This window comes from Papilio xuthus, unplaced genomic scaffold, assembly GCF_000836235.2.
Source record: "Papilio xuthus unplaced genomic scaffold, Pxut_1.1 DF826933.1, whole genome shotgun sequence".
Classification (NCBI taxonomy): Eukaryota; Metazoa; Arthropoda; class Insecta; order Lepidoptera; family Papilionidae; genus Papilio; species Papilio xuthus.
In genome coordinates this window covers 7,178,048-7,191,874 of record NW_013531716.1, presented here as the reverse complement: position 1 = coordinate 7,191,874, position 13,827 = coordinate 7,178,048, and the positions used below count along the sequence as shown (strand labels likewise).

The following is a 13,827-nucleotide window of genomic DNA, read 5'->3' as shown; positions in this document are numbered from 1 at the left end:
ATTTCAAAAGCAAATTAGTAACGTAAGATTACCTAGGATATATGACGTAAGTTGTACTTATTTCTTTTAATCCAAGATATAAAGAAATTGATAACTGTGTAAGCATTAGTGAAAGATACAGTCTTCAACTTTGCTATTGTTTCTGTTTCAGGCACTTTTATAATAAAAAAAATTCAGATACATCGTTATACGATTTACATTAAAGTTAGGCTTTGAATAGTTATTGTTCACACTTAAACTATAGGATATATATAGTATAAACACATTAGGTATTAGATAATAAATAATTATTTATTTACTGGTATAAAAAATGTTTTAGCAACAGAATTAAATTCCATCAGTCAAACCGCTCCACGATGGATCACAACAGTCCATTGTAAGTGAAAGCTTATCCCTAATTATCTTAAGTTATCACAATTCAACACTATGATAGCTGTTTCGTCACGTTGATTGTTTCTTGCCGATCTGTTCCGCCTCCTCCATGGTATCGGGCAACTTGGTGCCCAGGGTTTCCGGTGTGATAAGGACCAGGGCTCCTGACAACAGCGCGAATCCAGCGAACATCGCAAATGGTAAGTCTTCCCATACCGCCGCACCCTAGAAAGGAAGATTAGTGTATTCGTGTAATGAATTGAAAGATAAATCAGTCCAAATGCCAAGTCTAAAGAAGACGATAATGACCGTACGTTCTATGGTAAACTTCCACGGTCGAAATAATTATACTAAAATATAGCGTTGTCTCTGTTCTTCAAGTTAGAAGGAGAGGGATGACCGTATGTTTTATTGTTACACTACATTTCCGTCAGTTGGCGAAATTGAACGACTTACGAAAGCAGGTGTAAGTGGCGCTATAATGGATCCGATTCTGCCCATCATGGAGGAGAAGGCGAAGAGGCTGTGACGGTAGCGCGTGGGGTACAGCTCAGCGGTGTATACGTATACTGACGTCATCACCATCGCGATGCTGTACTTCCCAATCAGGTACAGAGTGAGAGAAATCGCGTAGAAATCTAAAACAAATTAAGGAAAGGTACACTTGGTACCATGCGTTAAACGGTGATAATGAAATTAAATGATGATAAGCCATTTGATTGACAAGAAGATGGATGACTTTTATTTCTTTTCGTTGTTTATTCAAGCATATACATCTGAAGAGATAATTCGCTTTGGATAGGCTCAATACACCGCCTCATACTAAATTATTCAACTATCATTGATCTTTACAAAGTACTTAAGATAAGTTTAAAGTAAAAAAGATATTAATATTATAATATGAGTAATAACTCGACAGTCATGTACATTGTAAGCTATCAATTAAGACACAGTTTTATCGTGAAAGTAACTCATTCCATCATTATAATCATACTATATCTACAATATTGATAAATGGATAATCCTAATTTCGCTTAACCGCTTTTAAATTGCATATAATTTCTGTAACAATTACGATAACCGAAAATATTCGGCCTAAATACGATTAACATATGCATTCGAGGTGTTATTTTTTATCTATCCTTACCTTCAGGCATGAAGATGTATCCAATCTGACAGGCGGCGCAGACCCAAAATGCGCCAGTCAGAACCGGTTTCCTTCCAATCTTACCCATTAACAGCACCGCGGTCCAGTATCCGGGAATCTCTGCCGCGGATACTGCGATGTAGTTCACATATCGATTGCCAGACATGTTCACTGAGTTTATGGACATCCCGTAGTATATAAACGTGTTGGTTATCCACCAAATAGGCGAAACTAAGCAACGAAGTAAGATTCTCTTATGGCGAAATACCAAGACTATCAGCCAAGGTTCTTTCCGTCTCTCTGCCTGTTCTGCCGCTTGACGTACCTTCTCTTCTTCAGCAGATTGTTTTAACGCATGTATCGATTTTTCTGATAACTCTTTTTTATTAACTCGAGCAACATTTCTTAGTACCGTTTCTGCGTCATCATATCTCCCTTTACTCATGTACCAGCGAATAGATTCAGACATGATCCAAAAGTAAGAGATGGTGACGAATTGTGGGATATAAAGAGCTAGGGTAAATTTCTTCCAGTTAGGAACTGCCCAGGCTATCAGGCCCATGGTTATTTGACCGATAGAGAAGAAAGTATTCATTGTGGCGCCAGCAGCGACTCGGTATTTAGGTCCCACCAGCTCCATCACTGTTAAAAGAAAATATTACTTTGTCGATATCATAGAGAAGATACGAACGTAGTTTAACTTGTCTAACTGACCGTGGGTTACTGAGATCAAAATCCCCGTTTAACTCTGTTTTGTCGAAGAGAATGACTCTGATGACTATATTATATCTTATTCAAAGATTTTGGTCTCAGAAACTTACGGTTAGAGTGATTAGTGCTATGAGCCTAGCATAACATACATAATATTTGGTCTCTACCGAAATAGCTAGGTTACTATCCTTCGTACGTATATATTTGTCCCATAAAATTATGGAAAATATTGGTACTTGAAATACCATACCATATTAAAATTATTCCACTAATTCGTAAGTACTATCAAAGTAATAATTTTTATCATAGTAAAATTTATTAGACAATTAATTAAAGTATTACATTTTGTCTGTGAATCAGTTTGAAATGTATCGCGATTATATATTTTGACAAGTTTCAATCATTCATTAACATTTTATAATCCATGAACAAATAAACAACATAATCTTACTTCATATCGTGATTCATGATAGGAATTTATTTTTACCGGTAGGAATAAAATGCTATCTATGGATTATTTATGGATAGGAAATAAAATTATTTGATAGGAATGAAGGCTGTGTCAAAAGCCTTGTACACAAATAATTAGTTGTTTTATAATTACTGGCTGTCACTCGCGACACCATCAGCACGGAATTAAAAAAAAACTTTATAAGTAGCATATGTTCAAGACTATGTTCTATATTTATGGCCAATTTCACCGAGATACGTTCAGCAGTTCTAAAGATACCTTCAAACACCCATCCATCTAAATATTAGCATTTATAATATTGATAAGATTTCAAAAGAAAAAACACTACAACAACCCCGAGTTGTCCTGAACTAGTCAGTACAGAGTTTAATTATGATATAATTGGTCTAGTTAACACTAACTAGGTATTAAACACAGATCTCTGCTTTGGGGTGAAAGGCAATGGAAAGAAAGAACCCATAAAGATATAATAAGATAAGACTAATATCAAACAGTAGAATTGCTTGCAGTTAAACAGACTCTCCGTAGTGATGAAGACAAGAAGACGAAAAAACAAAAATTCAATCGTTACGTTGCGCTGTATTGATCGGCAAAGTATTGAACATACAATTGTATATTTATATGTTGTAAAGATAACAGTTTATTAGTATTAAAAACCTTGAGGTGTTCTTTATTTGGTCCATTAAGTTGTGAGTAACGGGATGTTAAAAATGGACACCATTAGAGTAATTTCGCTTCATTTTAAGATATTTTTAAGGACAAAATGCCAGGAGGCTGATATTATGTATGTTGTTTATAATCCCAAAACTGCTAGTAAGCTAGAAATGTTGGTTTTGTTCATTATGATCATTGGTGTTAAAGATACAGTTTGCATTGGCTGGAACTTCGTAAAAAAACGGCTATAAATTTACGAAGATAATGGAAATTGGCTTATATTCAAGCTGCAGTTAGATGCGTTTTTCAAAATATACTTACGTAAGATATAAGCGCAAGAGAATCCACCAGATCCGAAGGTAGCTTCAGCTACTTCAGAGACGAGGAAGCCGATGTAAGTACCGGCGAAGTATCGGACGGTGCCGAGCCAGGCGGTGTTGACGGCGTTGATGGTAAGCGCCGCACGCCGGCCCCATCGGTCTGATACATAGCCGGTGATGGGCAGTGCCAGGAGTGTACCAAACGTACGTACAGATCCGATCAGAGATCGTCTCCATTCGTCACACGCTAAACCGTACTGGAAACAGGCATCAGAGTCTACTCAAAAAGTACAGACATCTGCACTCATGAGGCTGCATTGTGGTCAAACGCTGAGTCAATCATTATAAAAAAGAATTAAGAATAATTTTACTTATTTTATTTTCATTACTTTATCTCTGCAAACAATGATGATGGAAAATATTATAATATTATCGTTTAAGGTAAAAAGTAATTTTTCAATGCGCAAATTGCATAACTATTTCCTCAAAAAGTGTAAAAAAATACAAAATTTTTATGACTGATAAATAAAAGTCTACTTACATCATACACAATAGTATCCGTGTTCTGATAGACAAAGTCCTCGCAGGCCACCAGCCTCTGCCTATCGAAGAGACTCGCGGGGCAGGTGTCAGGGCGCGCGAGGGAGGACACGTTGGCGAAGCGCTGGCAATTGTCGAAGGAGCCGCTGCTGGCCCCCGGTACTGCGTTCAGGATCCACGGCGGAGAGAACTCATTATCATCTCCTTCGCACTCCGGTATCAAGCATCTAAAATTTAATATAATCAGCTCTGTGTTGCAATTTTAGCTTTTTCATATTGTGGATAATGGGCGTCTGCCATCAAAATATTCAAACGCAAAAACTTTAATTTGAAATTGTGTAGATAAAGTATGCGTTATAATATTACCAGGTGCAATTTTAATTTGATAGAAACTTTATATACCTTGTACTTATCCTTGCTGTGGTGAAAACATATTCACTGGCCGCCCACGCCGCGAAGATTACCATTAAAACAGCGAGCAGCAGTGTCCTGAACTGGTACCAACCGAACTGACCTATCTCCTCCACCAGGATGGTATCCAGGTCTATTCTGTGCACCAGGGTCTTCCCATCTTCCAGCCTGCTGGATCTGGGGCTAAGTTTCTGCTTCACCGTCATTTCGGCCTACTAGATAGAGCATTCGATTAGTACTGAATGTGTAATGCATTCTGATCTATTATAGCATCATAAATCAAAATGATAACAAATATGTTCATTGATATGCTCGATGACAAACATATTGTCCATTTCATGAAGTAAACAAATTCAAAATCTATCATAGAAATTAGGAAAACTATACCAAATACGAATGATTTGATTAAAGGCATATATCTATTGACATTTATCTATTGACTAGAGACATCTTCTGCATTTAGATCTTCAGCCAGTTCCGATTCTTGTCAGTTTTATACTATGCTACTATCTAAATGCAAATATTTGGAGGTATGGATGGATGTTTTAATAGTTATCTCCAGAACAGCTGCATGGGTCCAACTGAAAATTTGGCACACATTTAAAACATAGTCTGGCAGAACACATAGGCCTAATTCGTCATCGAATCGTAAAAGACGTACGTATTTTATACTATGCGAATAAAATAATAAAAAACAGTTCCTTTATAACTTCAATCCATATTTTTCTATATTAAAAAGAAAAATAAATAGTAAAAATAAGTATTTTTAATCGATCATGAATTTTTATAATGTCCGTGAATGATACTTATCAGTACAATTTACCTAGGTCATTATGTAATCCGTCTAGTCTAGGGTTGTAAAATTTTTAACAGACGGAAATTTGATAGTAGACATGTTGGACTAGGCCATATCAAGGTTTATGATTTATATATATTTTATCAACATATATCTCCAGTCAAAAGGTTGCGTTTTACTTAACGTTACATAAAGTTGGCATTTTTATTTACTTACAGTAAGTCAAATTGGTGTTGTAACTTATAAAGGTATAGACAAAACGTGTCCTCGCGTCAAGTCCCATCAACGGCAATCATCTATATCTACTATCAGTGTCCTTTAAAAAGCTCTCGACCGAGATCCTGAGTTGAAAGTATTGCTTTTTCTAATAGAATAAAAAGACGAGAAAGAACAGGCGTGACTGGGAGTTATTTTCCTCCCAAGCGGTGATATACACCATACGAAAACTTCGTATAGCTCTGTGGTGTAGAAATATTTAGGTATAATAAAATACGAAATAAATTAAAATCTAAGTTTATTTATATCATCTAAAGATCTGTTTTGGCTTTCTTCTTGCTGAGCTGCTCAGCTTCCTCCATAGTGTCGGGCATCTTTGTGCCTAGCGTTTCCGGCGTCGTAAAGATCAGACACCCGGAGATCAGTGCGAATGTACCAAACAGCACGGAAGGCAAACTCTCCCACACCTCCAATGCCTGTGAAAATACATCTTTGCTGTAACTTTATGAACGGAGTGTAAATTGTATGTCAAGGGATCATCAGTAAAGTAATTTCATCATTATTAGAATCTTATGAAATGCCCACTACCACTTTTAGCCACGTAGCCATGTTAAGTTACCTTTGGTGTCTTCATCGCAGTTATTATTGAACTATGTACTAATCGAACTAACCAGAGCTGGGGTAAGTGGCGCCGTGATGGATCCGAGGCGACCCACCATGGAGGAGAAGGCGAGCAGGCTGTGCCGGTACTTTGTGGGGTAGATCTCCATCGTGTACACGTACACTGAAGTCATCACCATCGCGATACTGAACTTGCCGATTAGGTACAGCGCCATCGATAAACCTTCGTTATCTGTAATTTATTATGAACGCCTGTCAAAAATAATTAGCCTCCATACAATTTTTTTACATATTATACGTATTTATAGTTATCTTAAATACCACGATATAAAAGTAGATCGGATCGAATGAAAAGTTTTAGTTTATAAGTGAATTCATTTAGAAGTTTGTGGAAGTAATGAAGTAGGTTAGTTAGGCATGTCCTCTGAAAAATATTAAGGTGTCGCAGAAAGACTGTGTATACATACCACCCGGTATGAAGGCGAATCCGAACTGGCAAGCAGCGCACAGCCAATATCCTGTAATGAGTACCGGCTTCCTTCCTATCCGGTCAAGCAGAAGAATAGCCGCCCAATAGCCGGGGATCTCTACCGCAGTTACAGCTACGTAATTGAGGTACCGGTTGCCAGACAGGTTGACCGCGTTTATAGACATGCCGTAGTACACGAAAGTGTTGGTCACCCACCACACTGGAGACACAATACATCTTGATAATATAACACGCGACTTTAAAACTAATATCGGCAACCAAGGCTCCTTAGGTTTTTCGATTAATTTCTCCGCCTCGGCTGAGGCTCTTAGACTTTCCAATGATTTCTCTGAAATTTCTCTCTTGTTTCTTTTGGCCACTTTCTTGAGGATCGCCTCGGATTCGTCGTATCTTCCTTTCGACATGAGCCAACGGACGGATTCTGAGAGGATCCAGAAATAGGACACGACGAGAAGTTGCGGCGCGTACAGCACCTGCGTGAGAGTTCTCCAGGGATGTACTCCCCAAGCAATGAATCCGAGTATTACTTGACCGAGAGCAAACATCGTCGACATTGTAGCACCTGCTACCACTCTGTATTTAGGTCCTACGAGCTCCGTTACTGTGAAAAAAGCAAAAGGAACTTACTTAATTATGAACTAACGTGCTTGCAAAGAATAATCTCTATTTATGAAACAGAAAACGATACAAAGAGTTTGTTGGGTGTAGACTTACCTAAAATATAACAAGAGGAATAAGCGCCCGCACCAACAGAGGATTCAATAACTTCAAGGGCAAGGAACCACTCGTAGGAGTTAACGAAGGAACGGACAAGTCCGATCCAGCCGGTATTGAAGGCGTTGATGGTGAGCGCGACACGGCGCCCCCAGCGGTCGGAGATGTAGCCCGTAATTGGAAGCACCAGCAATGTACCAATGGTACGGATGGAACCGATTTGAGAACGCTTCCATTCGTCGCACGCGAGGTCGAACTGCAATACAATAAGGATGATTGCTGAGCATAGCAATATCTCTTGTAAAAAGCAGAGTAATCAGAACGCTTGTACGTATTATATGTATATTTATTCTATGATGAGTTTGCCACTTATTTTACAGCAGCAGATTATGCAATTTTACATTAGAAAATTTTGCTATTTAATTCAACTAGGATGTTATACTGTTCTCATTTGACTCAACTTACATCATAAACCACACTGTCCGTATTCTGGTAGACATATGCCTGGCACTCTTCAGTGCGAGAGTTATCAAACCATGCAGCAGGACAGACGCCGGATGCGTCTGCGGTTTGGCTGCTGTTGGAGAAGCGCGCGCAGTTGTCGAAGCTGGACGTGCTGGTGCCCGGTATAGCGTTGAGGACCCAATCGGGGGCGTACACAGGGTTGGGACCGTCGCATTGTGGGATTAAGCATCTGGATCGCAAAAATATCGTGTTTTTACAAGGTATGGTGACGATAAATTTTAGTGCACTTCCCCTTTCCAACCTTTTCTTAAAAATAAACGATGGGAAGGGGAAGTAGATTTGGCAGAGGATGTATAAATATCCTCTTCCTATACATCCACTCTTCAGGCTTTTTTGGTAAGTAAGGCATATACAATTAGGGATGTCTATGTGAGGGCTGTCACTTCGCTATTTTAGCGAATTGATGGTTGCTGTTTTATGCTTATGCTATAATTAAAAGTAACCCCATTTCTTTTACTCCATCCTCTCTTCCAACTCCAACCAACTTCCAGGCATATCATGCACTTTAGGACATTTTTTAAAACATTCATAAATCTTAATTTGGTTTTACAAAGGAATGCAAGGAAACGGTATGCAAGGTCAAATTAAATAATAAAATATTTACATCTTTATCAAGTGATAAGTTATCTAAAGGATTAACTATTGGTATTAAATATTTGAAGGGTAAAAAAGTATTAATAAAAGTACAATATCACGTGTGATAACATTAGATAAAGCGTTTTCTTTACGTATGTCCTTCATTCTTAAGGCTTCTTTGATAAGTCTACTATTTTTTTTCTAACTCATAGGAACATATTGCAATCAAAGCTTATAAATGTACAATGTAGACTAATAAACAAACCATACTTTTGTTATTTTTTTTCTTTATAACAGAAGGGGGCAAACGAGCAGCGGGAACACCGAGGTGTTCAACGACGCCCATGGACATCAGCAATACCAGAGGAACCGCAGATGCTTTGCCGGCCTTTGTGATGGTGATACGCTGCTTCTTGAAGAACCCTAAGTCGTAGCGGTTTGGAAATACCGTCGAGGACAGACCATTCCACAACGGTGCAGTGCGAGGCAGGAAGGCAAACCGCACGGTTGTGGATTGCCAGTCATCGAGATGGTGCGGATGAAACCTTGCGGTCTGTCGTGTCGTCCGATGACGGATCTCGGCGGCAGGAATCGTTGTCTACTTTCATCAAGTCCATAGTCATAAGAGTGACCTTGAAACTTCCTTAACCTACTTAATCGTGTCACTCATAAGCCTCACGTATATTTTAAAATAATTAAATGATTTCATAAATAATTATGCTATTATATTTTACTAAAGACATTTTATTCTATTTCTGTCCAGGGATTTTTCTACATAAAAATCCGTAAAACAATTTTTATCCCTGAAATGTCGAATGTTATATTGAGAGATGGCAACCAGTTTTAACGACTTCACATAGATGAAGAAGAGGACAGAGAGATGACGATTTTATGTATCATTACAGAAATATTATCCAATACGAATATTAATATTTACAAAATAAAATAATTAAATACATAAAAATTTACCTTGTAGAAATCCTCGCAGTCGTAAAAATATATTCTCCAGACGCGAACGCTGAGAAAATAACAGGAAGTGCAGCTAAAAGGAGGGTCACGATCTGATATCTCCCGAACTGTCCCACCTCCTCCACTAGAATCCTATCCAAGTCTACCCCCTTTGTCTCATCTCCTGATTCCACCTTTACATTTGACATTTTATAATAACCTCCTTTTTGAAGTCGGTTAAAAACGTTTAGTGGCAACGCGGCCACATGAAAAATGCTCGAAACTATATAATTCGATCACATTATGATAAGTTACTAAATGATAAGTGAATTTATTATGCTCATTAATAATACGCGAATTTTGATAATATAAAACATGTATTTATCCTAATCATCGATACGCTAAAGTTTGTGAATTCCACCAACAGTAATATCTTATCACAAGTAGATGTTACGTCGTCTTACAAGATAATTTCTTATTTATTATATGACAATTAATTACTTATTTTAATATTAATGAATATTTACTTCGTAATAAATTTTAGATTTACATAATTTTCTCTGACAATTAATCACATATTTTTACAAGAAATATTTATATAATTTAATTCACGACAATGTGAAATGGGTAATAAAATACTGAGATTAAAAACAATTTTTATATTCTTACAAAACCAATGTAAAAATTAGTCGTTAAATGTTATTATTTCAATGAAAATTAATGCATTTATTTCAAGATTCCTTAATAATTTACATTGTTATCAAATTAAATAATTAAAGTTATCACTGTCTTTAGATTTTTTTTTTTTTATAACAGAAGAGGGCAAACGAGCAGCGGGAACACCGAAGTGTTCAACGACGCCCATGGACATCAGCAATACCAGAGGAACCGCAGATGCGTTGCCGGCCTTTAAAAAAGATTATAAATAAAAAGTAAAACAAAAAAGACATTTCTGTTTTGTATATCTTCATTTCATAAAAATGATAGCATATTGTTTTTTGATCTGTCATAACATGTACTGTGTAGGTTAAAGTATTATAGCAACAATAATACAGTTGATAGTAATAACTCTATACAGGGTGTCCCAAATGGTTACGTACATAGGAAGGGGGATGATAGGGGTGGTCACAAGGTTCACCAGAAAAATAAAATAAAAATTCCCCTCTGAGTATTAAAAGAAATAAATGGCATTTTTTAAAAACTTAAAAATTTTACACCTTCTGGGGCAATTTTGTTACCGATGACCTACAAATATTGCTATATTTAAAAAAAAACTACTATGTTATCGTCAATAAAACTTTATCAATATGAAATAAAAAAAACAATACAACTGACAAAGATTTTAAAGAAAATTAAAATTGCCCCCGAAGGTGTAAAATTTTTAAGTTTCTAAAGAATGCCATTTATTTTTTTTAATACCCAGAGGAGTAATTTTTTTTTCTGGTAACCCTTGTGACCACCCCTATCATCCCCCTTCCTATGTACGTAACCTTTTGGGACACCCTATATATTTGGCTTAAATTACATACTAAATATTATATATTTTATTACACTACATACTTACTTACTCTTTACTATTAAAAGAACTGGATGTCAAATTATATTTGTCTCACTTTCACACATTAAAATTGCGTTCACATTAGTTTTTACAAACTTGATATATCGCTAATTATACGATTTTCGATGTAAAGTGGGTAGCGAATTAAATTCTGCAACTACACACAACTTATCAGACCATCAGTTCGTTCCAGCGGTGACTGCTCCGCGTTCTTGCTTTTCCATATAAAATCAGTAGTCATGATCAGGAGGGTCACGTGGTTTGATGATGCCGAGGCGGGTGGCGACGGCGGCGACGTGCGCACGCACCTCCTCCTGGACCAAGTTGAAAGACATCGCTAGGAGAGCTATCCCGAATAGGAGGTACAGAGAGCAGAGTGCTATCGAGTGCACTGCATCAGCTGACTCACCCTCGCGACCCTGAAATAAGCATAGATATTAGTTTGTAATGTTCAAAATACAATCAAATAAAGCCGCATTCATTGTCTTTTCTCTTAAGGTACCTGTTACGGCCTCTGGGATTGCACGCACTTTACGCGCAACCCCGGAGCCGCAACAATACCTCTTCCATTTATCAAAGGTTGGTAGTAGTTTAATAATATTTCTCCATCTTTGGCTATAAGGAAATAAATGAGGTCTTTGCTTTGATGCAGCTTTATAAAAAAAGAAACTATAAGTTCTGCCATGAGTATTAGTCGAGTTTGTAAAAACATTCTACTTATTTCCAGCCAGTCTTGGTGTTAAGGAACATTTACCTGAGCCGGAACGAAGTCCCCGAAACCTATAGTTGTGAGGGTGATGAAGCAGAAGTAGGCGGCGTCGAGGTATGCCCAGCCCTCCCAGCGCTTGAAAAGGAATGTACCCGCCACTATGTACGACGCTACCAACAGCACGCACAACCAGATCGGCACCGGCTTTATCTAGAGACAGAAAAAGTTCTATGACATAAAACTTACATAATACATACCTTACTTTATCGTTGACCTTTGTCTGTTGTGTAGACTAGGAAAGTTAACAACTGCTTTTCTCAGTCATATATTAAATCTACACTAATAGAAGCTATTTACAACTCTAGGTCCGCCACTGAATCGTTAAACTACAACGTTAAATAAATATTATTGGGAGATTGTACGAGATGTTATGTTCTCCGATTACATTGCGCATATTTTTGGTGGCAAACTGCAACTACTCACGTGTCTGTGAGAAAGTTCACACTGAAGGTAAAAAGCTAGAATTCTTGTATACGAAATAGATAAAAAACATTAGGTATACAGCAATAAAGTTAATGCACATAGAATTCCCAATTTTGAAACACTTTGAAAACATATTATTCCTTTCTCTGCAGAAGCAACATAACATGTTTTGTAGCGATGTTTCGGCGCTGGAAACACAAAGTTCCATTTAGGTATAGGTGTGTCACACGTCTTACTTCTTCTCTAGGTATTGTGGAAACAGGACCAGCGTACAGGTCGGATTGTCGGGAGCCCCAAGCTGAAAAAATTCAATTATATTTTCCAATAAATCAGAAACGTTTGTTCGTTAAATATTTATAACATAACAGATTCCTTGTGTCCTGCTCGTGTCTGGGCCCTATATGTCATCTCTTTTAGAGAGAGAGAGAGAGTAGAGGCGTTAGGGTAAAGTAAGATGGATCAACAAATGGCGCCGGAAATGCTAATACCGGTCCTGTCTGTTGCCAATTGTTACGATATTATTATAATTTACCTGATGGAGGCCTGCGCCGCACTGGAGGTAACTCGTCACTCCAATCATCTCTCTCTGGCGACGGACTCTGTCAAATTGTACATAATTTTAATTTAAGTCAATTTATGGTAATTAGCGGCTTAGAATGCAACTCCACGACAGCGTATAATGAATGCGATCTTTCTGTTATTCGAGGTATTCGACAACATCAGTAGGAATTTGCAAAAAACATTTGATTCTCCGTTAATTTACTGGCCCTTACTTTATATCTTACACGTGTTATTCATCAAACCATATTTGTACCTAATCAATGTTATCAAACAATTTTTATTAACCTTTTTACCTAAATTACATATTGTAAATATTGATTATTCAAAATTCCGAGTGTAATTTTAGAAATGGAATACATTGTCATAAATGAAAAAGTTGGCATGATTTCTTTTAATTTATTTATCAATATCATTCTGGTTGATGTAGCCTATATCTTAACTACAATTTTCATTTCATTAAAATTGGTGTCTACGGAGACTAGGCGCATAATGTCCTTGGTAACGATGACCTAGTGCAGACGGCAGAAACTCTTTGTATATGGTGGGTGGAGGACCGCGTACTATAAAAGGCTCAGTCAAAGGCTTTTATCTTGCAAAAAACTGATACAGCCGATCATGATGAAAATTATTGTTTAACTCATTCAGTGCTCACCACTCGGATCCGAGCGGGGAGGGATCATAATAGCGAGGCCTACCACTCAGATTCGAAAAAGGTCATTTTTTTAAATATATAATACATAATCAAAATACGCCTTAAAAATGTTGGCTTCTGCCTAATTATTCTTTATTATATAATATCTTAAGCAGTGAATGTGTTGTTTACTTACGTATCCATTGCGCGGTCTACCACTATCATCAACGGTGTACAATCTACAGAGACGTCGGGGCGCTGGCCGTCTTTCATCGAAGGTTCGATGATCTTCCCATCGGTCTTCCCCCCTCCACCGGTCTTCTCTGTAACGTTCCCCTCCCCATCGTCTATCGCCGTCGTACGCTGCACTAC

The 13,827-nt window shown here is 37.5% G+C and overlaps 3 protein-coding genes across 3 annotated transcripts in view; all 3 read right to left on the bottom strand.

Annotated features, from left to right (window-relative positions):
• Positions 1-295: 295 nt before the first annotated feature.
• Positions 296-4,854, bottom strand: LOC106121980 (organic cation transporter protein-like). The gene is made up of 6 exons (XM_013317820.1): positions 4,619-4,854; positions 4,218-4,443; positions 3,678-3,933; positions 1,520-2,161; positions 829-1,010; positions 296-597 (listed from the first exon to the last, which is right to left on the bottom strand). Exons 1-6 carry the CDS (start codon positions 4,831-4,833, stop codon positions 442-444), a joined length of 1,677 nt encoding a protein of 558 aa, XP_013173274.1. The 5' UTR covers positions 4,834-4,854; the 3' UTR covers positions 296-441.
• A 1,066-nt stretch (positions 4,855-5,920) lies between these two features.
• Positions 5,921-9,834, bottom strand: LOC106122284 (organic cation transporter protein-like). Its single transcript, XM_013318216.1, has 6 exons — positions 9,535-9,834; positions 7,930-8,158; positions 7,465-7,720; positions 6,728-7,351; positions 6,311-6,492; positions 5,921-6,115 (listed from the first exon to the last, which is right to left on the bottom strand). Exons 1-6 carry the CDS (start codon positions 9,720-9,722, stop codon positions 5,951-5,953), a joined length of 1,644 nt encoding a protein of 547 aa, XP_013173670.1. The 5' UTR covers positions 9,723-9,834; the 3' UTR covers positions 5,921-5,950.
• A 1,249-nt stretch (positions 9,835-11,083) lies between these two features.
• The window catches only part of galene (potassium two pore domain channel subfamily K member galene), a 17,481-nt gene continuing 14,737 nt past the window's right edge, over positions 11,084-13,827 (bottom strand). Inside the window, exons 11-15 of the mRNA XM_013317704.1 lie at positions 13,652-13,823; positions 12,796-12,862; positions 12,500-12,561; positions 11,826-11,990; positions 11,084-11,490 (exon numbers count right to left, since the gene is read on the bottom strand). Of these exons, the coding sequence (XP_013173158.1) occupies positions 11,302-11,490; positions 11,826-11,990; positions 12,500-12,561; positions 12,796-12,862; positions 13,652-13,823 (655 nt within the window). The 3' untranslated portion in view covers positions 11,084-11,301. The remainder of the gene's footprint in view (positions 11,491-11,825; positions 11,991-12,499; positions 12,562-12,795; positions 12,863-13,651; positions 13,824-13,827) is intronic.

Excerpts from the sequence above, each read along its gene's own strand:
- LOC106121980 (XM_013317820.1), bottom strand. The coding sequence starts at position 4,833 with ATGACGGTGAAGCAGAAACTTAGCCCCAGATCCAGCAGGCTGGAAGAT. Across the intron at positions 4,444-4,618 it reads ACAGCAAGGATAAGTACAAG|ATGCTTGATACCGGAGTGCG; the intron begins GTATATAAAGTT and ends ATTAAATTTTAG. Across the intron at positions 1,011-1,519 it reads ATACATCTTCATGCCTGAAG|ATTTCTACGCGATTTCTCTC; the intron begins GTAAGGATAGAT and ends AATTTGTTTTAG.
- LOC106122284 (XM_013318216.1), bottom strand. The coding sequence starts at position 9,722 with ATGTCAAATGTAAAGGTGGAATCAGGAGATGAGACAAAGGGGGTAGAC. Across the intron at positions 8,159-9,534 it reads ACTGCGAGGATTTCTACAAG|ATGCTTAATCCCACAATGCG; the intron begins GTAAATTTTTAT and ends TTTGCGATCCAG. Across the intron at positions 7,721-7,929 it reads CGGACAGTGTGGTTTATGAT|TTCGACCTCGCGTGCGACGA; the intron begins GTAAGTTGAGTC and ends ATTGTATTGCAG.